Source organism: Dendrobates tinctorius, unplaced genomic scaffold (genome assembly GCF_039654945.1).
Source record: "Dendrobates tinctorius isolate UK_male_01 unplaced genomic scaffold, ASM3965494v1 ptg000003l, whole genome shotgun sequence".
NCBI classification, from domain to species: domain Eukaryota; kingdom Metazoa; phylum Chordata; class Amphibia; order Anura; family Dendrobatidae; genus Dendrobates; species Dendrobates tinctorius.
This window is the reverse complement of record NW_027361671.1, coordinates 101,768,483-101,790,463: the sequence shown is the minus strand read 5'-3', so window position 1 is coordinate 101,790,463 and position 21,981 is coordinate 101,768,483. Positions and strand designations below refer to the sequence as shown.

The following is a 21,981-nucleotide window of genomic DNA, read 5'->3' as shown; positions in this document are numbered from 1 at the left end:
TGCGGGCTGATGTATAGGGAAAGCAGACGCACATAATGGAGAGGATTCTTGGCTGTCATTTGGCAGCATTAGCTGTATTGCCCATTTGCCAGTGCACAAGGAGGAGATCATTGATTGCAAACATTAAAAAGGTAATGTATTGGACTAATAATTGTTGATTAGGTGGGGTTCAGAGCGATCGGTGATCCTTGGAGGGGTTGAAAAGGTAATGTATAATGCTATTTGTGCTGCCCTACATGCAGTAGAGTTGGTTTTGTGTTTTTCCTTCTCTGTGTCATGATTCTGTTTTCTGGCTCTGTATAACACTTTATTAGTTGCAGCAATATGAGTTCGGAATCTGGGGAACATATGAGCTGCGGACTTCCTCCGCCCACCCGCCTGGTGATTGATTTTTTTTTTTTTTTTTTCTATGCACTATAATAGCCAGAAAACTGTCAATCAGTTCTAAAAGACAGAGGGGAGCCCGCAGCTCATAAATAGTCTAGAATCTAAGCCACATCTCTGCGCTGATACCAATAAACTGTACGATTAGCCACAGCACAATCCTTTTTCCCAGGAAAATGCACATCTGCCATCGGAGTGCCTGGCACTACTGCATGCTCCCTGCTCCGACAGCGATTCTGATAGATCCCCCATCTTAACTAATGTGTCTTCAATGTTACAGATGTCCAGTGTGTCGATACTGCCAGACTCCAGAACCGGTGGAAGAAAACAAATGCTTTGAGTGTGGCGTCCAGGAAGTAAGTCCGTGTTGTGAATCCCTGTACTGAAAACATATGGCCTCCTTTCCTCCTGTGTGTCTTACATTGAGCAAATTGTTCTTCTGCCAGAAGTAATGTTTGCATAATGGAACAAAAGTGCTAATTCAGTCCATAATCCCTTGTGTTTTTACTCATGCCTATGTATCCGCTTATAGTGCAGAATTATAGTTAAAGACTTTCCTGCCAGTTCTTTATTTTCGAATAACTCGGATTAGAACATTTTCTCTATTGCATCACTCGTCAGATTAAAGCAGTTTAATAGCATACATACAACAATACATGTATCATTTTGGCAGGAAACCTTTTACTTTGCTGTTACAACTGAAATATTGAATAATTGTGCAATACTATACTGACATGCTTTCATTCTTGTAGAACCTCTGGATCTGCCTAATTTGTGGCCACATTGGCTGTGGTAGATACGTGAGCAGACATGCATATAAACATTTTGAGGAGACCCAACATACCTATGCAATGCAGTTGACCAATCATAGAGTCTGGGATTATGCTGGAGGTAAGAATGCCAATATGTCTATATTAAGGTTAGGGTAGCCTTAGACATGTGGTTTTGGGTGGAGCACAAAACAATATATCCACCAGAAACTGGATTCAAAATAGCCATCTGGACCTTATTATTGCAATGTATTATTCTCTAAATGTTTGCAAACAGCTTCTATTGAGCTGCTGTTAAGTTAATCATTGCTGCTGTATCAGCGACATTTAGAACGTTGGCCAGAGGGTGGTGCTCTGCTCTGTCAATCACAACACCCCACTCTCTTCTCCCACTGCAACGCGATCATTTAGTGTCCATGAGTTGCCATAACCATAGACTTTGTCCCCCCGCCAGCCCCCGTACCTTCCATGATGGCACTGCTAGGGCTGGGCTTCATAGCAGACCATGATTTTTGCTATACAGACCAATACCACAGACTCAAGTCACCTAATGAAACTAAAAAAAGCAGTAAAAATAATTGTATTTTTTTATTTTTAATTATGAAACAACTAGTGATGAGCGAATGTGCTTGGATAAGGTGTTATCTGAGCATGCTCAGGTGCTAACAGAGTGACTTCGTCGTGCTCAAATAATATGTTCAAGTCCCCGTGCCTCCATGTTTCGCTGCTCAAACAGCCGTGATACATGCAGGCACGGGGACGCGAACATATTATTCGAGCACTCAGAAGACACTCTGGTAACACCTTATACAAGCATGTTCATTCATCACTAGAAACAAATCTGAGACCTTATGGATGCTTAATCACTCTTAAGTTATATGAGAAAAGTTGGTTTTCAGTTATACTTTTTATCGATTCACTGCTTAGAGTATTAGAATCTCAACGTTCTTATTTTCTAAATTCACTGACTAATCTAATTGGAGTAATATATCAAAAATAAAATTCTATTATATATTACTGCAAGTGGATTAGTCAGTGAATTTGGTTATTCTCTTTTGTTATTTCTATTGTTTTTATACTTTGCAACTTTTTTTTTTTACAAAATTTCAGATAATTATGTTCATCGATTGGTGGCCAGCAAAACAGATGGGAAAATAGTTCAGTATGAATGTGAAGGCGACACCTGCCAGGATGAAAAGATCGATTCTCTGCAATTAGAGGTGAGTAGTGTAATATTGTCCCAAAATGTGGGCAATACATTTTACGCTAACAAACTTAAAAATATATAATTTACCAAATAATATAACACCACTGCATAAACAAGTGATGAGCACAATGAACTAATACACACTATTCAACAAAGAAATTGCAACACCAAGAAGGTACAATTGTGCTCAAAAGTTTACATACCCTGGCAGAATTTTTGCTTTCTTGGCCTTTTTTCAGAGAATATGAATGATGACACCAAAACTTTTTCTCCACTCATGGTTATTGGTTGGGTGAAGCCATTTATTGTCAAACTACTTTTTTTCCTCTTTTTAAATTATAATGACAACCCAAAACATCCAAATGCCCTGATCAAAAGTTTACATACCCTGGTGATTTTGGCCTGATAACATGCACAGAAGTTGACACAAATGGCTACTAAAGGTAACATCCTCACCTATGACCTGTTTGCTTGTAATCAGTGTGTGTGCATAAAACCTGAATTTCTGGGATCCAGACAGACTCTTGCATCTTTCATCCAGCCTCTTACGCTTCTGGATTGTGCGTCATGGGGAAAGCAAAAGAAATGTCAATGACTCTACGGGAAAAGGTAGTTGAGCTGTATAAAACAGGAAAGCGATACAAAAAGATATCCAAGGAATTGATCATGCCAATCCGCAGCTTTGAAACTGTGATTAACAAATGGAAAATCAGGGACTCTGTAATAACAAAACCACGGCCAGGTAGACCAACAAACATTTTGTCCACAACTGCCAGGAAAATATGTTTGGATGCAAAGAAAAACCCACAAATAGCATCAGCTGAAATACTGAACTCTCTGAAAACTAGCGGTGTAGCTGTTTTAAGATGCACAATAAGGAGGCACCTTAAGAAAAATTGGCTGCATGGTCGAGTCACCAGGAGAAAGCCATTACTGCGCAAATGCCACAAAGTACACTCATCTGGGACATCATTGGTTGGCAATTACAAATGGAGATTCCATCAGCATATCTTGATGATTTGCGTGCCAGAATATTTCTCAGACAAACAATAACATTCTTGATAGCAGCCAAGGTTCGTGAGTACATGTATCCCTGATGCTGAACATTTAGGCTATGTACCCACGTTGCAGAGATGCTGCGGAAATTTCCACAGCATTTCCGCAACTCCCGTCGCATTTAAAACGCATGGAATTCGCATGCGTTTTTCCCTTGGAAAACAAGCGTTTTTCACACAATTTTCGAGCGCGGAATTCAAGCGCATTCCAAACGATTTGAAGCATCACTTGGAATGTGATTGACAGGTTGGTCACACTTGTCAAACATAGTGTTTGACTAGTGTGACCAACATTTTACTATTGATGCTGCCTATGCAGCATCAATAGTAAAAGAGAGAATGTTAAAAATAGTAAAAAAAAAAATTAAAAATCGTGATATTCTCACCTTCCTGCGTCCCCATGCCTCAGCGATGCTCCCGTTCCCAGAGATGCCTTGTTACAATGACTTTTTGATGACGTAGCAGTCTCGCGAGACCGCTACTTCATCACAGCTCCTTGCCGCAAGGCATTACTGGGAACGGGAGTTGGCGGGAGCATCGGCAAGGCTGCATGGGACGCCGGAAGGTGAGTATAACCAGATTTGTTTTTTTGGTTTTTTTTATTCTTTTTTTTTTTTTTACAGGGATATGGTACCCAGGGCCTGGAGGAGAGTCTCCTCTCCTCCAGACCGTGGGTACCATCCGCACATGATCCACTCACTTTGCACATGGTGGGCATAACCACATGCAGAAAGTTAGCGGATCTCATGCATTCCTATGTGTGCGGAATCGCGGCGATTCCGCAAAAATAATGAGCCTGCTGCGTTTTTTTCCGCTATGCGATTCCGCACAGCATGTGCGGAATGCCATAGGAATGCATGGGGTGCGTTCTGTATGTGTTTTTGCGGCGAAAAACGCATACAATCCGCAACGTGGGTACACAGCCTTAGAGATGTTTAGAAAATGTTATTAATGGCATGTTAACATGCCTACTGATCCTGTGATTTTCCATAATTCCACGATTTTTTCTTCTTGGTTTAGCAATTTCAATGTTGAGAAGTATAGGTGTAAAAGTTACTACATTTATAGACCACAATAGTGTCGCAAAAGTGAGAAAAATGTAAAGGTTAATATACCGTATTTTTCGGATGCTAAGACGCACTTTTTTCCCCCATATTTATATCTGCAATCTTAAATGCTTCTTAATCGCACCCCCTGATATGCAGTTTGCAGTCTGATCCAAGTTTCAGATTTTTAGTTTGTGGTAGTGTCTTTCCCAGTAATAGACAGGATGGATGTGAGATTCCGGGTGCTGCTGTCTTCATTAGTCCATATATCTGCACTAGTGATGAACGAACGTGCTCGTGTGCTATCAGTGTTTTCGGCGTGCTTGAAAAATATGCTCGTTTTCCTGCGGCTGCAAGTCTCGCCGCTGTCCTAACAAACAGGCAATCTCTGCATGTGTTGCGGCTGTCGTACAGCGGCAGAGACTCGTATGTATTTTTCGAGCACACCGAAGTCACTCGGTTAGCACCCGAGCATGCTCAGATAACACCTTATCCAAGGACATTCGCTCATCACTAATCTGCACTGCTCCAGTAGTGACCTGTGCTTCCACCCTTTCCTGTTTTCTCTCTCCTCCATAAGGCCTTATTCAGACATCTGTTTTGTTTTTTTACGTACATGTTTTATCCATAGTTTTCATGAACTGAACACAATCTAATATATGTAGCTGTATACATGTCCCATGTTTTTTGTTTGTTTGTTTTTTTTGCAGATCATGAGTCCGCAGAAAAATCTTGGAGACATATTTTCATTTTTTTTATCCGTAGGTTTTTTTTTTGTTTTTTTTCTGCGTGAAGTTTAAAATCATAAATGGAGTCCATGAAACATCCTATGTGCAGTATAAGAAACATGTTTGACACCGTATTCTAGGCTTTTTTATGCATAATTTAAAAAATCCACGAATAGGGAAATATCCAAGGTGAAATCTGGCTATTGTGGTAAACCACCACTGCTGCTGCCTGCATAATAAAATCTAGACCTTGGCTAATAGATTTGCCTTTGTAGAATTGCTGTATTTTAGTAATGGAGAAGAACAGTCAGGCACTTTGCTCCAATCTTATAATTTCCTAATATAGAGCATTTCAGTAAATCTCCATATTCTGTGTTATTCCCAGCCCTTGGTGCACTTTGGTGTTTGTTTCATGCTTGTTTCAATATTGACATAGTGCTATGAGAGGTAACTTAGTATCTATATAACTTGGCTTTTTACATTTGATCGGGTCCTCCGGCCTTGACATTGCTGGAATTGTTTCTCATTTAGGCCATTGCGTAATAACCTACAGGAATTTATACTTGTCAGCAAATCAGTAGAAGATTAAACCGATCTTTTTATATCTTAAAACAAGGTTTGCTATTAAAGAAAAACGCAGAATCCATCAAAAAATTCCTGCCTCTGCTACAGTGTGTTGCACAGGTAAATTAGGCACAGACTTAAGCAAACCTCTAAAAATCTGTCCATTTGGTAATACAAACACTATGCATCTACACAAAGGCTACATCCTGGAGGCTGAGGAATAATGGGAGTCCATTGTTTAGATTTTGGTGCTCATTACTATTCTTTCATAAGGATTATAAACTACAGGGTCTCAAGCCACCAGTGAGAAAAATCAATCCACTTCAGTTCCAAGGGCTCTGGAAGATCCATTTTAATTCGTGTCTCCTCTGGTTACAGTACTCCTACCTTCTAACCAGTCAGCTGGAGTCTCAACGTATCTACTGGGAAAACAAGATTGTACGTTTGGAGAAAGACACTGCGGATGAGGTACATTTATGGATGCCTATGCTGATTATTCAATCTACCCCTGATCAAGCCAGTGTCCGAGTTGGCTTACAATTCCACCATCAGTATTTTGAGTTTATTGATTCTACAGATTTTCAGTATTGTTTCTGTACTTGTAAAACAAAGCAACAAACCTAATTTACCTATGTGTTAAAAAAGTTAGTTTATTTTGCCATTTTCTGAGGCCCATAGCTTCTTTCCATTGATGAAACTGTGTGAGGGCTTGTTTTCTGCATTCTGAACTGTATTTTTTTTATTGGCACCATCTTGTGTGTCATATAATGTTCCGATTGCATTTTTCTTTCTTGAGCTGTTTATTTTTCTATTGGGGTTTTATTATATGGGTTAAAAATGTCACTTTTTTATATTTCATTTTTTATGTTCTCTTAGGTATCAAGTGATGATTCTGTTGCACTATATAGTAGAGTGTATTTTTTTTTCCATTTTCTTAGATTAACAACATGAAAGCCAAGTTCAAGGAAACCATAGACAAGTGTGACAGCCTAGAACACAGACTTAATGACCTTGTTAAGGAGAAACAAGTCGTAGAAAGGAGGTTTGTTACATAGCACATGTTCATCATAATACATTGCTTTTATGATACTGATCCAGAGTTACACTGGTTGCTAACTCTTCTGGCTTCACAGCTGAAATCTCCCACAATCCTACCTGGCTCAGTGTCTGGCCAATCTCACTCTGGAGATTTGCATTCTGGAAGTGTTCTCTTTCCCCTGTACCGTACATGGAAAAACCATTTTAACTTCAATTTTACGAATAGTTAGGCTTGCAGGGATAGGTTGCTATACAGGTTTGTTAACCATTTCCAGTAACAATGCAGAAATTTGAATAAAACATTGGTGAATAATACAAGATGTAACTGAGGAGCAGCACAAGTAAAATGTTTAGTTTTTTTGTAGATTACATGACCTGCACTATCATTCTGCACACACACAACTCCTAGATGACTTGTACCACAATAGTATGGCACAATTGGGAGTCGGCAAAGGACCTGCACTAGAGTATTACAGCACTCTGAACGTGTGGGAAGAACTGTGTCTGTAATATACAGGGTGGGCCATTTATATGGATACACCTAAACAAAATGGGAATGGTTGGTGATATCAACTTACTGTTTGTGGAAGTTGGATCCAAAATGGCTGACTTCAAAATGGCCACCATGGTCACCACCCATCTTGAAAAATTTCCCCCCTCCCATATACTAATGTGCCACAAACAGGAAGTCGATTTCACCAACCATTCCCATTTTATTTAGGTGTATCCATATAAATGGCCCACCCTGTACAGTCACCATCCTATCACAATCATGCACATCTATGTTGGTGCTGGGATTACCAAGTGTGGTCTGTTTTTAGGAGCTGAGTTATGATCACTTCTCTTAATAATATTAATTCTGCTACCAATCTCTTAGTCATTTTAAATGGAGCGGTTTCCGGGTAGCGCACGAGCTCCCATCAGCACCCTTGATGCAATTGCTGGCGATATTGTGTTACCATGGCAGGTGGAAGCCTTCTGAAGACCCCTGCCACTACGATTTTATAACTCAGCCATGCTATTTCGGTATATACAGTAGTATAAGCAATCAGACCTTTGCAGATTTGTCTGCTAGGGACTAAAAAAAAAAATAATAGTTCTCCTTCCCCTTTCCCCTTCCCCCTCATTAAAAATAAAGTAGTTAACCATGACCAGGCCAAATTTTACAATTTAACCAGTGTCCCTTTATGAGGTAATAACTCTGGAACGCTTCAATGGATCCCACCGATTTTGGGATTGTTTTTTCTTAACATATTGTACTTCATGGTGGTCGTAAAGTTTGTTCGATATGACTTGTGTATTTGTGAAAAAAAAAACGATAATTTGGCGAAAATTTTCAAACTTTTAATTTTTATGCCCTTAAATCAGAGATATGTCACACAACATAGTTAATAAATAACATTCCCCACATATCTAATTTACATCAGCACAATTTTGTCTGTAGGAGGCACTTGGGTGTGGTTTCAGACCCCAATGTTTTGTTTTTTTTTAAATTCGTTTATTGAACCAAAGGCAGGATATACAATATGCAAACTGACAGCAATGAAAATATCATGTAACACACATACACATCACAGAGCATCAATGTCAAACAGCATGTGTATACCAACTGTGCATTGAATAAAACATACTGTCAATTACCTTACATTAGTCTGTGTATTATTATTCAAATAATAAAGCCTGCCTCCTTCTAAAACATTACTACTACTACTACTACAAAACAACTATTTGCAGCCTATGTCTATATATTTAGCTCTCTATCATGCGATATCTCTGTCCTACAACGTAAGGTGAGAGGAATTCCACCTCTCCCATACCTTCTCAAATTTACCCGGGCACCCTCTGTTTTGGTAAAGCGTACCCCAACGTTTTTATTTTCATTTTTAATTTTTTTCTGTAATTTATTTTTTAATTTAACGGAGTATGCCTCCCAGTACCCTCTCCTGCGACGAAGGGGTCATACCTTGGCTCACTTTAGTGGCGACGGTTCCTGCATGGTCCCAATCTCCCCACATCAGCAAGAGGCAAACACATGGAGTGTCGCCTTCATGTTTCCTCCCCCAGAGCCAGGTATATAGCCGAACAAGGCCCCCATTTATGGCATCCTGCAGCCCCACTACATCAGGCGGATCATGGAAATAGATGCGGCAGAAAAGTCCTCTCCATCCCCCTGTCTAGAGAGAGGATGGATCGAGGGATATACCTTTAATGCCAGCGCAGCTCCGGCTCTGCTACAACCGCCTCGTCAAGTATGAGAAGACGGCTGTAACCGCACCCCCTGCATGACCGCACAGCGGCGCTTGTTTGAGAGGGAGAGGGTCCTGGTCCCTGCGGGGAGGGGGCGCTGATCCGTGCCCAGCGGCGCTTGTTTTGTTGTCGCGGCTCCTCTTCAGCCGGCGAGCATCACCGGCAGGCGTAAAAAACTTAACTCCAGGCTTCTAGCCAGTCTAGGCTGCAATTTACATAGCTCCGCCCACCGCGAGTGCACCCGCCCACGTTCCTGGCACTTCTCTTCCTGAACGAGAAGCGCTCTCCTGTTCTCGGGGGCCATGATTTTTCACTCAGCCTGCTTCTTGACGGCTGCTGGGGCACTGGTTGGCAGCGCTGACAGTAGCGCTGCAAGGATCTCGCAGAGTATTTTTGCAAGGATCGCGACTTCTTCCCAGGGGAAGAGTCTTGAGGAGATCATTTGCATATTCCCAGTGCCTTCTGGGATAAGTGAAGAGTCTCCGCGAGCTCAACGATCACTGGGTTTTGGCTGTTGCAGCTGAAAAGAGGAAATCGGAAAACCAGGGGAAGAGTCTTGAGGAGATCATTTGCATATTCCCAGTGCCTTCTGGGATAAGTGAAGAGTCTCCGCGAGCTCAACGATCACTGGGTTTTGGCTGTTGCAGCTGAAAAGAGGAAATCGGAAAAACCGCGCGCCGAATTTTGGCTCATCTTTCATCGTTTCTAAGAAATCTCAAGATGGAAGAGGCCAGGAGCCATTTGGTGAGCTGCATTTCTTGCTACATGTTCACAGATTTACCAGTGGAAAAGCCAAACTTCACATGCCACAAATGCAAGCTTGTGTCCCTGTTGGAGGAAAAGTTGCAAAATCTCGAAGAGAGGTTAGCTATGTTGAAGATCATTAAGGAAGGTGAAGAGTTCTTGGACAGAGCAGAATTATCTCTTCATGTTACAGAAAGAGAAGAAATTCGAAGTGCACCTGAAGAAACAGAGGAATGGAGACATGTGACCCAGAGAAGCAGGAGGATCAGGAGGCAGTCAGCACCCATACTGCTCAGAAACCAGTACCAGGCTCTCACGCAGGAAAACGATGAAGAAATACATCAGGATAAGACTTTGCCAACAAACAGCAACCTTGTACGCCTTCAGAGTCCTCCTGGATGGAGAAAGAAAAATGTTGTGAAGAAGAAACGGAGAGTGGTGGTCATGGGGGATTCCCTGTTGAGAGGAACAGAGGCCGCTATCTGCAGACCGGATATAACTTCAAGAGAAATGTGCTGTCTTCCAGGTGCAAAAATTAAAGATGTGTCTGACAGGATATCAGGACTATTCAGACCTACAGATGACTACCCATTCCTGCTACTACATGTGGGGACAAATGACACCGCAAGACACGACCTGGAAACCATCTGCAGAGACTTTGAAGACTTAGGCAAGGAAGTGAAAGAACTGGGAGCGCAGGTGGTCTTCTCTTCCATCCTCCCAGTGGATGGCCATGGAACAAGGAGGTGGAATAAGATTCTGCAGGTGAACAACTGGCTACGTCGATGGTGCCGTCAGCAACGATTTGGATTTCTGGATCACGGAGTGAACTACTTATACGATGGACTACTTGCTAGAGATGGGGTGCACCTTACGAAGACTGGAAAGCATGTATTTGGAAGTCGCCTTGCTACACTTGTAAGGAGAGCTTTAAACTAGAACAACATGGGAAGGGAAGCAAAAGACCAGAAAAAGCCATACACCTGACAAATGCTATTGAGAACTCTGCTATTAGAAGTGGAAAGGAAGAACAAAGACGAAAGAATCTAATAAATAAAAATATTGGAGAAAGAGAAACCAATCACAAACTAAAATGTTTCTATACTAATGCACAAAGCATGGGCAACAAACAAGGAGAATTGGAACTACTAACACAGGAAAAGAAATATGATGTCATTGGAATCACTGAAACTTGGTGGGACAATACACATGATTGGAATACAAGACTAGAAGGATACAACTTATTTGCAAGAAACAGACTTGATAAACGAGGAGGGGGTGTTGCATTGTATGTTAGAAACGCGTATATCTGCACAGAGATTGAAGCTTCAGAGACTGGGAGTTCTGTGGAAACTGGGTAAGAATACAAGGACAGAACAATGGAAAGGACACCATTGTAGGCATTTACTACAGGCCGCCTGTGCAAGCTGAAGATATGGATGAACTCTTTATGCATCAAATGGCCAAGTTCTCCAAAAATATGACATAGTTGTTATGGGAGATTTCAACTATCCAGACATTTGTTGGGAATCTCTCTCAGGCAAAACTAACAGGTCAAGGAAATTCTTATCCTCTCTTGCTGACAACTTTATCTTCCAAAAGGTAGGGGAGAAAACAAGGGGAACTGCTACCTTGGATCTAATCCTTATAAACAGGGAGGAAATGGTTGAGGAGGTAAAAGTGGCTGGAACCCTAGGAGGTAGCGACCATGCTATTTTAGAATTTTGGATAACTAGAGGCGGAAGACCTGTGAAGACTCAGACGTCAAGGTTAGATTTCAGAAAGGCAGATTTTAAGGGATTCAGAAAGATAATTGGAGGGATCCAATGGCTGGATATCCTTAAAGACAAAAATGTCCAGGAAGGATGGGAAATCTTGAAAAATGAAATTCTCAAAGCACAGTTGTTAACAATTCCGAAAAGAGGGAAGAATAGGAAGCATTTAAGGAAACCAGGATGGGTGAACACAGAACTTAAGCACATGCTAAAAAGGAAGAAAAAAATGTTTATAAAATGGAAAGAGGGAGGCATATCTAAAGAAGAATATAATGCTGTCTGCAGAACCTGCAGGGCACAAATCAGATTAGCTAAAGCTGAAAATGAATTGAGGCTTGCAAGAGATGTCAAAAGCAATAATAAAGGATTTTGGGGATATGTCAAAAGTAAAAGAAAAGTCAAAGATGCTATAGGATTTTTACAGGATGAAAATGATGAAATGGTAAGACAGGATGTTGAGAAGGCTGAACTTTTAAATTCCTATTTTGCATCTGTTTTCTCTCAGAAAGGAAATGTAACACCAACTGTTATTCACTGTCCTATTAAGGGAATAGAAGAATCCAGGATATCTATAAACAGAAAGATAGTGAGGAAACACTTAGCTAACCTAAATGAATTCAAGTCTCCAGGTCCAGATGAATTACACCCCAGAGTACTGAAGGAGATAGCAGAAGAAATTTTTGAACCCCTCTCCATAATCTTTGAAAATTCTTGGAGAACAGGAGAAGTGCCAGAAGACTGGAGAAGAGCAAATGTTGTTCCTATCTTCAAAAAGGGGAAGAAGGTGGACCCAGGCAACTATAGGCCGGTGAGTCTGACTTCTATACCAGGAAAGATCTTTGAACAAATTATTAAACAACATGTATGTCAATACCTGGATAAGAATGAAGTGATCAAACAGAGTCAGCATGGGTTTGTAACTAATAAGTCATGTCAGACTAACTTAATTTCCTTCTATGACGGTATCACTGATTGGGTGGATCAAGGAAATGCTGTAGATATAGTATATCTTGACTTCAGCAAAGCATTTGACAAAGTCTCTCATACAATCCTTATTGAAAAAATGACTAAGTATGGAATGGACAAGGCAACTGTTAGGTGGATTCATAACTGGCTTAGTGATCGGACCCAAAGAGTGGTCGTAAATGGCTGCACATCCAGTTGGAAGAATGTCTCAAGTGGGGTACCACAGGGCTCTGTCCTGGGCCCTGTCCTGGGCCCTGTATTGTTCAACATCTTTATCAACGATTTAGATGAAGGAATTGAGGGTAAACTGATTAAATTTGCTGATGACACAAAGCTAGGAGGGATAGCTAATACTAGAGAAGAGAGAGAGAGGATTCAAAAAGATTTAAATAAACTGGAGAAGTGGGCAGCAACTAACAGAATGGTTTTTAACAGGGAGAAATGCAAAGTACTACATCTGGGCAATAAAAATGAAAAAAGCATATATAGAATGGGAGGAATAGGGCTAAGTGACAGCACATGTGAAAAAGACTTGGGTATACTAATAGATCACAGACTGAATATGAGTCAACAGTGTGATGCAGCAGCAAAAAAGGCAAATGCAATTCTAGGATGTATTAACAGAAGCATACAGTCTAGATCACGTGAAGTCATTATTTCCCTCTACTCCTCTTTGGTCAGACCTCATCTGGAATATTGTGTCCAGTTTTGGGCACCACATTTTAAAAAAGACATCAACAAACTGGAGCAAGTTCAGAAAAGAGCGACCAGAATGGTGACCGGTCTGCAAACCCTGTCTTATGAGGAAAGGTTGCAGGATTTGGGAATGTTTAGTTTGCAAAAGAGAAGACTGAGAGGAGACTTAATAGCTGTCTACAAATATCTAAAGGGCTGTCACATTGTAGAAGGATCAACTTTATTCTCATTTGCACAAGGAAAGACTAGAAGCAATGGGATGAAACTGAATGGGAGGAGACACAGAATAGATATTAGAAAAAACTTTTTGACAGTTAGAGTGATCAATGAGTGGAACAGGCTGCCACGAGAAGTGGTGAGTTCTCCTTCAATGGAAGTCTTCAAACAGAGGCTGGACAGACATCTGACTGGGATGATTTAGCGAATCCTGCTTTGAGCAGGGGGTTGGACCAGATGGCCCAGGAGGTCTCTTCCAACTCTACGATTCTATGATTCTATGATTCTCCCCTGGGAACACAAGAACAGCACCTGGGTGAGCTTTACTGCGCCTCTGGAGGTGACATTAACCCCTTCTCTACACATGCTATACTCTTTCCGGCACCTGCAGCCCTTACTCTGTCTATAGCCTCTATGGGTACACTATGTCTCAATCTAAGGAGGCCAAGAAGGCTAACACAGTGTTTTTTAAGTCATGTGCCACTTGCAATACTGCCTTGCCCCGAGCTCACGGTACTCCATTCTGCACGGCTTGTGACCAGGAATGCGCCCAGAGGCCACCCGCCACAGCTACCGACCCCACTGAGCCTAGTCCCCCTGAGTGGGCTGCGTCCTTGTATCAGTTTATGGCTTCCCTGGCCAAAGCAATAGACTCCGGGGCCCCTCTTTAAGTCAGAACATTAGTTTTCCGGCCGCGGAGGGCTCTTCCGACGGTCGGGAACCGTCCACCAGCAGGGGTCATACTCGGTCCAAAGGGGCCCAGATTTCTAGAAAAAGGACTCATGACACGTCCCCTGATCATGCTCGCGCTTCGGCGTCCGCAAGTTCGATTTCTCGTTCTCCCTCTCTTGAGGTTCGCAGCGAACATGATTCCTTATAAGAGTCTGATACGTCCTTAGCCCAGGACTCGCAGAGTTATCAGGAGACGCTTGATTCCCTTATTGAATCAGTCAACAAGACTCTGAGGGAGGACGAGGAATCTATATCCGCTCCAGAGCACGCATTGTCTTTTAAAAAGACTAAACGTTCTCACAAAGTGCCAGTCAGCCTGAGTTTAAGGACATTGTCCAGAGACCTAGGGACCGGCCAGATAAACGGTTCTCAGGTCAAAAGCCTACTGAGTCAAAATATCCCTTTGCTCCAGATCTAATGAAAGATTGGCTACAGTCCCCTTCAGTGGACCCTCCTATATCGCGTTTTGCATCAAAAACTCTCCTATCCTTGTTCCTCAGTCAAACACCCCTCTGACCGTCAAATTGACTACCTTGCTCGGTCAGTCTTAGAGGCCTCTGGAGCAGCGCTCTTTCCGTCCTTTGCCACGACCTGGGTGGCCAAGGCTATGGTCGCTCGGGCTGAGGTTTTAACCACAGCCGTTCATGACAGTAATCTTCCCCCGGAGGCAGTCAGCCTCGCCAGTCAGATATCTTAGGACGGGGACTTTGTGGTAAATGCGTCGCTAGATGCAGTCAGTTGTGCCGCACAGGCAGCAGTAAATGCCGTCTCCATCAGAAGCGCACTATGGCTCAGAGAATGGCGAGCGGACTCCGCTTCCAAAAGGTTTTTAACCTCTCTGCCTTACCAAAGCGGTCGCTTATTTGGAGAAAGATTGTATCAACTCATCTCTGACGCTATCGGGGAAAAAGTAAATTCCTTACCCAGCAAAGGCCCACCCGGCCGTTTCGAAATCAACAACAGCTTTGTTCTCGGCCTTTTCGCAACAAAGGTCATTGACATCTACATCTAAGGAAGCCAGATCCCTTAGATCTTCTACGCAATGACTCATTGCAGCATCTGGCAGGCACCGATAAAGTAGGCGGCTGTTTACTCTTATTCCACCAGACATGGCTCTCAGTTGTCCACGATGAGTGGGTCAGAGAGCTGGTGTCCTCCGGATACAAAATAGAATTTTCCTCCAGAACCCCCCGACACGTTTCTCCCTGTCCTCTCCTCCCAAAACAAAGACAACAGCTCATACTGGACTTGGAGCTGTTAAACACTTTTGTCAAGGTACGACGGTTCAGAATGGAATCTCTCCGCTCAGTCATCGCCTAGATGGAAAAAGGGGAGTTCCTAGCATCCATCGATATCCAGGAGGCTTACCTTTACATCCCAATTTTTCCTCCCCACCAAAAGTTCCTATGCTTCACGGTTCGCAAGGAACATTTTCAGTTCATTGCCTTGCCCAGAGTCTTCACCAAGGTCATGGCAGCGGTCATGGCCATCCTTCACGCTCGGGGAGTGGTGATACTTCCGTATCTAGACAATTTTCTGATCAAAGGGCTGTCTTTTCGGGACTGCGAGGAGTGCGTAAGCATCACGATGGATACGCTTTCTCGCCTGGGCTGGAAGATAAACTTCGAAAAGTCTCTGCCTTGACACTTCCCGCGAGTTGGTAATTCTCCCTCCAGAGAAGGTCTCGACCTTACAATAGGGAGCACGGATTCTTTCCCGCTCTGTTCCTCACTTCATACGTTTCAGCATGGGGATTCTCTGCAAAATGGTAGCAGCGATAGAGGCGATTCCATTCGCACAGCTACACCGCCGCCCTTTGCAACATGCACTTCCGTTCTCACTCGACCATCGCTTCCGTCTGTCTCAGCGGGTCAGGCAGACCCTCAGGTAGTGGGCGCTGAAGTCTTCCTTGGACCAAGGGAAGTCCTTTCTTCCAGTACAATAGCTAATGGTGACCACTGACGCCAGTCTTCTTGGCTGGGGTGCGATTTTCCGCCACCAAACAACGCAAGGTCGTTGGTCCATTCGAGAGTCTTGTCTCCCCATCAGCATCTTGGAGATACGAGCGATCAGGTTTGCCTTTCTCCATTTTCATCATCTCCTGGCAGGTCACCCCATCAGGACCCAATCCGACAATGCCACGGCTGTGGCTTATATCAACCGTCAGGGGGGCACCCACTGCAGGACAGCCATGCACAAAGTGGGTCACATCCTCCGATGGGCCGAGAGAAACCATTCGGTCATCTCGGCGGTCCAGAGCCGGGCTTAGAGAATTGGGCGTCAGACTTTCTCAGTCGCCAGGGCCTCACTTCAGGAGAGCGGTCTCTTCATCTGGAGGTCTTTCAGCAGATTTGTCGGCACTAGGGGACTCCGGATGTTGATCTCATGGCCTCAAGGTTAAACAAGGTTCCCCAGTTCATTGCCCAATCACACGATCCAGTCGCCATCGGAGCGGATGCCCTGGTTCTTCCGTGGCATTAGTTTTGGCTTCCATATGTATTTCCACCGCTCCCCTTACTTTCAAAGGTCATCAAGAAAATCAGAGCAGAGCGGGTACCAGTGATTCTAGTTGCGCCAGACTGGCCGCGCCGGGCATGGTACGCGGAACTAGTTCAACTTGTCGCCGACGTTCCCGGGCGACTACCACGGATCTGCTTTTGCAGGGCCCGATTTACCACCAGAACTCCGGGGCCCTGTCTTTAACAGTGTGGCCGTTGAATCCTGGATTCTAGCTCAGGCAGGATTCTCTCGTGAAGTCATCTCCACCATGATTAGTGCTAGGAAGCCCGCGCCCATGCGCATTTATCATCGCACCTGGAAAACCACCTTCTCATGGTGCAATGACCGTGGACGATCCCCTCTAGTGTTCTCCATTCCTTCCATCTTGGAATTCCTGCAATCCAGATTTGAGTCAGGTCTCGCGCTTAGCTCGTTCGAAGGACAAATTTCAGCCTTATCTGTTCTGTCCCAACGCAAGATTGCCACCAGAATACATGTGAAAATGTTCATTCAGGGAGTTACCCACGTGGCACCTCCCTATAAAATGCCGTTGGAACCATGGGATCTTAATGTGGTTCTCGGGGTTTTACAAGAGGTTCCTTTGGAACCATTGCAGGATGTATTGCGAACCTTTCTTTCTTGGAAGGTTGTTTTCCTAGTCGCGATCACGTGAGTCAGACGAGTCTCAGAGTTGGCGGTCCTCTCCTGCCCTGCCAATCTCCGTTCCTGATTTTCCATCAAGACAAGGTAGTCTTGAGGACGTCCCCGACTTTTCTGCCAAAAGTTGTTTCCTCTTTTCATCTTAACAAGGATATTGTCTTGCCTCCATTCTGTCCAGCACTAGTCTATCGTATTGAGAAAGCTCTTCACACTCTGGATGTGGTTAGAGCTCTTAGAAGATACGTCTCGCGGACTGCCTCTTTCCGCAAGTCAGATGCCCTGATCGTGCTTCCAGAGGGGCCTAGCTGCTTCTAAGACCACACTAGCCAAGTGGATTCACTTGGCTATTCAGGAATCCTACCGTGTCAGGGGCACACCTGTCCCAATGGGGATTAAGGTACACTCCACTTGGTCCGTGGGCGCCTCTTGGGCCATTCGGCACAGGGCGTCAGCAGAACAGGTCTGCAAAGCTGCAACTTGGTCCAGCTTGCATACTTTTTACCAAGCACTACAACATACATTCTCAAGCCTCTGTGGATGCAGCACTTGGTAGGCGAATTCTGCAATTGGCAGTACATCTGTAATTGGTGGTACATGAGGAATTGGCAATTGTGTTGCTCCCCACCCAGGGACTGCTTTAGGACGTCCCATGGTCCTGTGTCCCCCAATGAGGCGTAGGAGAAATAGGGATTTTTGTGTACTCACCCAAAAATCCTTTTCTCCGAGCCAATCATTGGGGGGGACAGCATCCACCCTGTTAGCCTATTGGCTTGTTTTTTCGTTCTTAGTTTGACATAGTTTATTCTTGTTAATTGTTGAAAACTCCTACTGCTTTGTTACCGAACTTGTTCAATCTGAGCCAGCAGGAGGGTGTATACTGCAGAGGAGGCGTTAATATTTCTATGTTCATTTAGTGTCCTCCTAGTGGCAGCAGCATAACACCCATGATCCTGTGTCCCCCAATGATTGGCTCGGAGAAAAGTATTTTACGGTGAGTAGGTGAGTACACAAAAATCCCTATTTTTCCAACAAAATTAACAAAGCCATTTTTTTAGGGAACACATTACATTTGAAGTGACTTTGAGGGTACTATATGACAGAAAGTACCCAAAACTGACACCAGTCTAAAAGCTGCACCCCTCAAGGTGCTCAAAACCACACTCAAGAAGTTTATTAACCTTTCAGGTGCTTCACAGGATATACCGTATTTTGCGGTTTATAAGATGCATTGGATTATAAGATGCACCCCAAATTTTGAGGAGAAAAATGGAGGGAAAAAAACTTTTTCTTAATAAAATGGTGCTTCTTACAATCCATGATTCTTATTGCTTACCGGGGGTGGTGGCTTCGGTGAAGCAGGGTCGCTGCTGGCAGAGGCAGGAGTGGGGCGATGCTGCGGACCCCAAACTGGGAGAAAGGGATGTTCGGTGGTGCGAGGGGCTCTGCCGACATTTTGTGAAAGCCTGGTGCCCCTGTACTTCCATGGTTTACATTGTGGTGGACTCTGAGAAAAAGGCCGCTGGGAGTGGCGCATGCGCAGAAGATAGATCTTGGCGCTGAGATCTCATCTCCCGAGATCATGGTGCCAAGATCTCCATCTGTGCATGCGCTAACGCACGTTTCACGTTCTTGCTTCTTCCGATGGGTGTCATGTCGCATTTGGAGTACACCTGATGTGCCTAAACAGTGGGAAAACCCCTACAAGTGACCACATTTTAAAAACTAGATCCCTCAAGGAATTTATCTAGATTTATGTTGAGCACCTTGATCCTACAGGTGCTTCACAGAAGTTTACAACGTTGATTTGTGAAAATGAAAAATTTTTCCCACAAAAATTTGTTTTAGCTCCAACTTTTTTCAATTTCACAAGGATAGGAGAAAATCGACCTCAAAATTTGTTGTCCTATTTCGTCGATACCCAATCTGTGGTTAGAAACTACTTTTGAGGCACAGTGCAAAGCTCAGAAGGGAAGAAGTGCCATATTAGAGTAAAGATTTTGCTGGACTAGTTGGCCGTTACCATGTCACATTGGCAGAGCTTCTGAGGTGCAGAAGAGAAGAAAGCCCCCCATAAGTGACCTTATTTTACAAACTACACCTCTCAATGAATTCATCTGTAGGGGGGCAGTGATCATTTTGACACCACAAGTGGGTCACAGAATTTTATACCATTGGGCAGTGATGAAAAAAAAATTGTCTGATGGAGCGCTATTTGCCTCCGGGAGCGCAGATTTTCCTAGAATACTTTGCAGACGCCATATACAATGCCCCTAATTGCTAAAAGAACAGAATCCCCCCACAAATGACCCCACTTTGGAAATGGTACTCCTTTGAGAATTTACAGGTGTAGTGATGATTTTGACTCCATGGGTGTTCTCCAGAAGCAAAGAATACTGACCCAAAGAATAAAGTTACCTTATCAATTATACCACATGCACAACAGAAAAAAAAAACAATTCCTGAAGTGCTGTTTTTTGTTCATTCTGCCGCCACAAAAATTGGAATAGAAAGCAATCAAAAAATGTCATGTGACAAGACAATAGTACCAATAAACATGTCAACTTATCCTGCAATAAAAAAACAAGCTATCACATGACTGTCATCCAAAATATGGAAAAAATTATAGTTCTCAAAGTATGGCAATGTGCAACAAAAAAATGTATTTTGGTGTGTGACAGCAGCCAAACATAATAACCCAATATAAATCTGTGATCGCACCGACCCGAAGAATAAAGTTGTCTAATCACTTATACCGCACGAGGAACAGCATTTAAAATAAATAAATAACCTGCGCGTTAACACCGGCGTGTAAATCTCTGAAATACGTGATTCAGACGGAACTCCCTGCGGAATATTCCCAATGAGATAGATGGAGACACTGGGCAGTGTCAGTCTTTTTAGAATTGCATAAAAACTCGGTCGACCTCAGATTTGTGCACTTTTGAAAAGAAGGACTCAGCTGAACAGAGGCCAGACGGAGTCCAGAGTAACTCTGCTTGCCCCATTATAGTGATTGGATTCTTCTGGGGTATCATCTGAATCACATCACTCAGAGATTTAGATGGATGCCCCAAAGTAAGTACTCAGCATCGCACGCAGGATAAATGTGATCCCAAGCTTTATGTAAAATATTCCCAATAAAAGCTTCAATCCAATCAACAAATAAAAGAGGTCTGTCAATGGAAATGTAGGTGACTTCCATGTTGAAGGGAAATTCTGCTTTTCTAGCACTTAGGGGCTCTGAGTTCTAGGAGGCAAATAGCTCTCCGTCCCTCCCGAGTCTCGCCGTGTAGCTAAACAGTTCTGTACAGCCACATATGGGGTATTTCTACATTCAGCAGAAATTGAGAAATTGTGGGACAAATTTTGGTGACATTTTACAGAAAATGTAAACTATGGAGAACAATTTTTTGTGGGTAAAAATGTAGTTATTTTTCTTCACTGCCCAATAGTATAAAATTCTGTGACACACCCGTGATGTCAATATGATCACTGCACCCCCTAGATTAATTCATTTTGAGGTGTAGTTTTTAAAATGGGGTCACTTATGGCAGATTCTGCTGTTCTAGCACCTCATGGGATCTCCCAGTGGGTCATGTCGCCCTCATACCATACCAGTAAAATCTGCACAGTACTATGCCTCTCCTTTCCTTTTGAGCTTTGCACTGTGACTCTTAAGGGTATGTGCACACGTTGCGGGTTGCTGTGCGGAATTTTCCACACTCAATCTGCATCTTTTGGCAGAATCTGCAGGTCAAAATCTGCTCGTTTTTTATGCAGATTTTGTGCGGATTTGGCATGCGTTTTTATACCTGCAGATTCCTATAATGGAATGGGTATAAAAACGCTGCGGAATCCTTACAAAGAATTGACATGCTGTGGGGAAAAAACGCTGTGTTTCCGTGTGGATTTTTCCACAGCATTTGCACAGCGTTTTTTTTTCCCTATAGAATAACATTGTACTGTAAATCACTTGCGGATCTGCAGCAAATCCGCAACGTGTGCACATACCCTAAGGGTGAGTGAACACAGTGCGGAATCATCTGCGGATTTTTCCGCTTGGATTTGCAGGTAAAACCGCAGGTAAATTGACCTGCGGACCTTGCCTGCGGTTTGACACCAGGACAATGGAACAGGTGTCAAACCGCTCCGGAGTCCGCAGAAAGAATTGACATGCTGCGGATTTAAAACCGCACCAGCATGTGCACTGCGGTTTGGAAATCCCATTGACTAACATGGTACTGTACATTGCTTGCGGATCCGTAGCAGAATCCGCAACGTGTGCACATACCCTTAAAGTAGTTTCCAAATACATGTAGGGTATTGGCACATTTAGGAGAAATTGCACAACAAGGCCTATTAGGCCTTATAAAATTAATAATGTGGGGCTAAGGCTAGTTTCACATTTGCGCTTTATAGCGCAGCGACGGCCTGCGCACGGCCGCCGCTAAGCCCCGCCCCCTGCCGGCTCCCTGCCCGCCCCTTCCGGTCATCTCCGCCTTCTAGCGCACATGAGCGCTTGCGATCTGCGCACCCTATCTTTAGCATAGGGTGCGCAGATCATGCGTTAGCAGGATTTTGCCGTATGCTGCGCACTTTTGAAGGTGCGCCGTGCGCGCCGAAATGCAATATGCTGCGTTCGGCACACACGGGC

The 21,981-nt window shown here is 43.5% G+C and overlaps 1 protein-coding gene across 1 annotated transcript in view; it reads left to right on the top strand.

The window, feature by feature from the left end:
* Positions 1-21,981, top strand: part of BRAP (BRCA1 associated protein) — a 61,710-nt gene that overhangs the window by 33,711 nt on the left and 6,018 nt on the right. Inside the window, exons 7-11 of the mRNA XM_073565208.1 lie at positions 665-740; positions 1,137-1,275; positions 2,265-2,374; positions 6,133-6,222; positions 6,693-6,796. Coding sequence (XP_073421309.1) covers positions 665-740; positions 1,137-1,275; positions 2,265-2,374; positions 6,133-6,222; positions 6,693-6,796 — 519 coding nt within the window. The remainder of the gene's footprint in view (positions 1-664; positions 741-1,136; positions 1,276-2,264; positions 2,375-6,132; positions 6,223-6,692; positions 6,797-21,981) is intronic.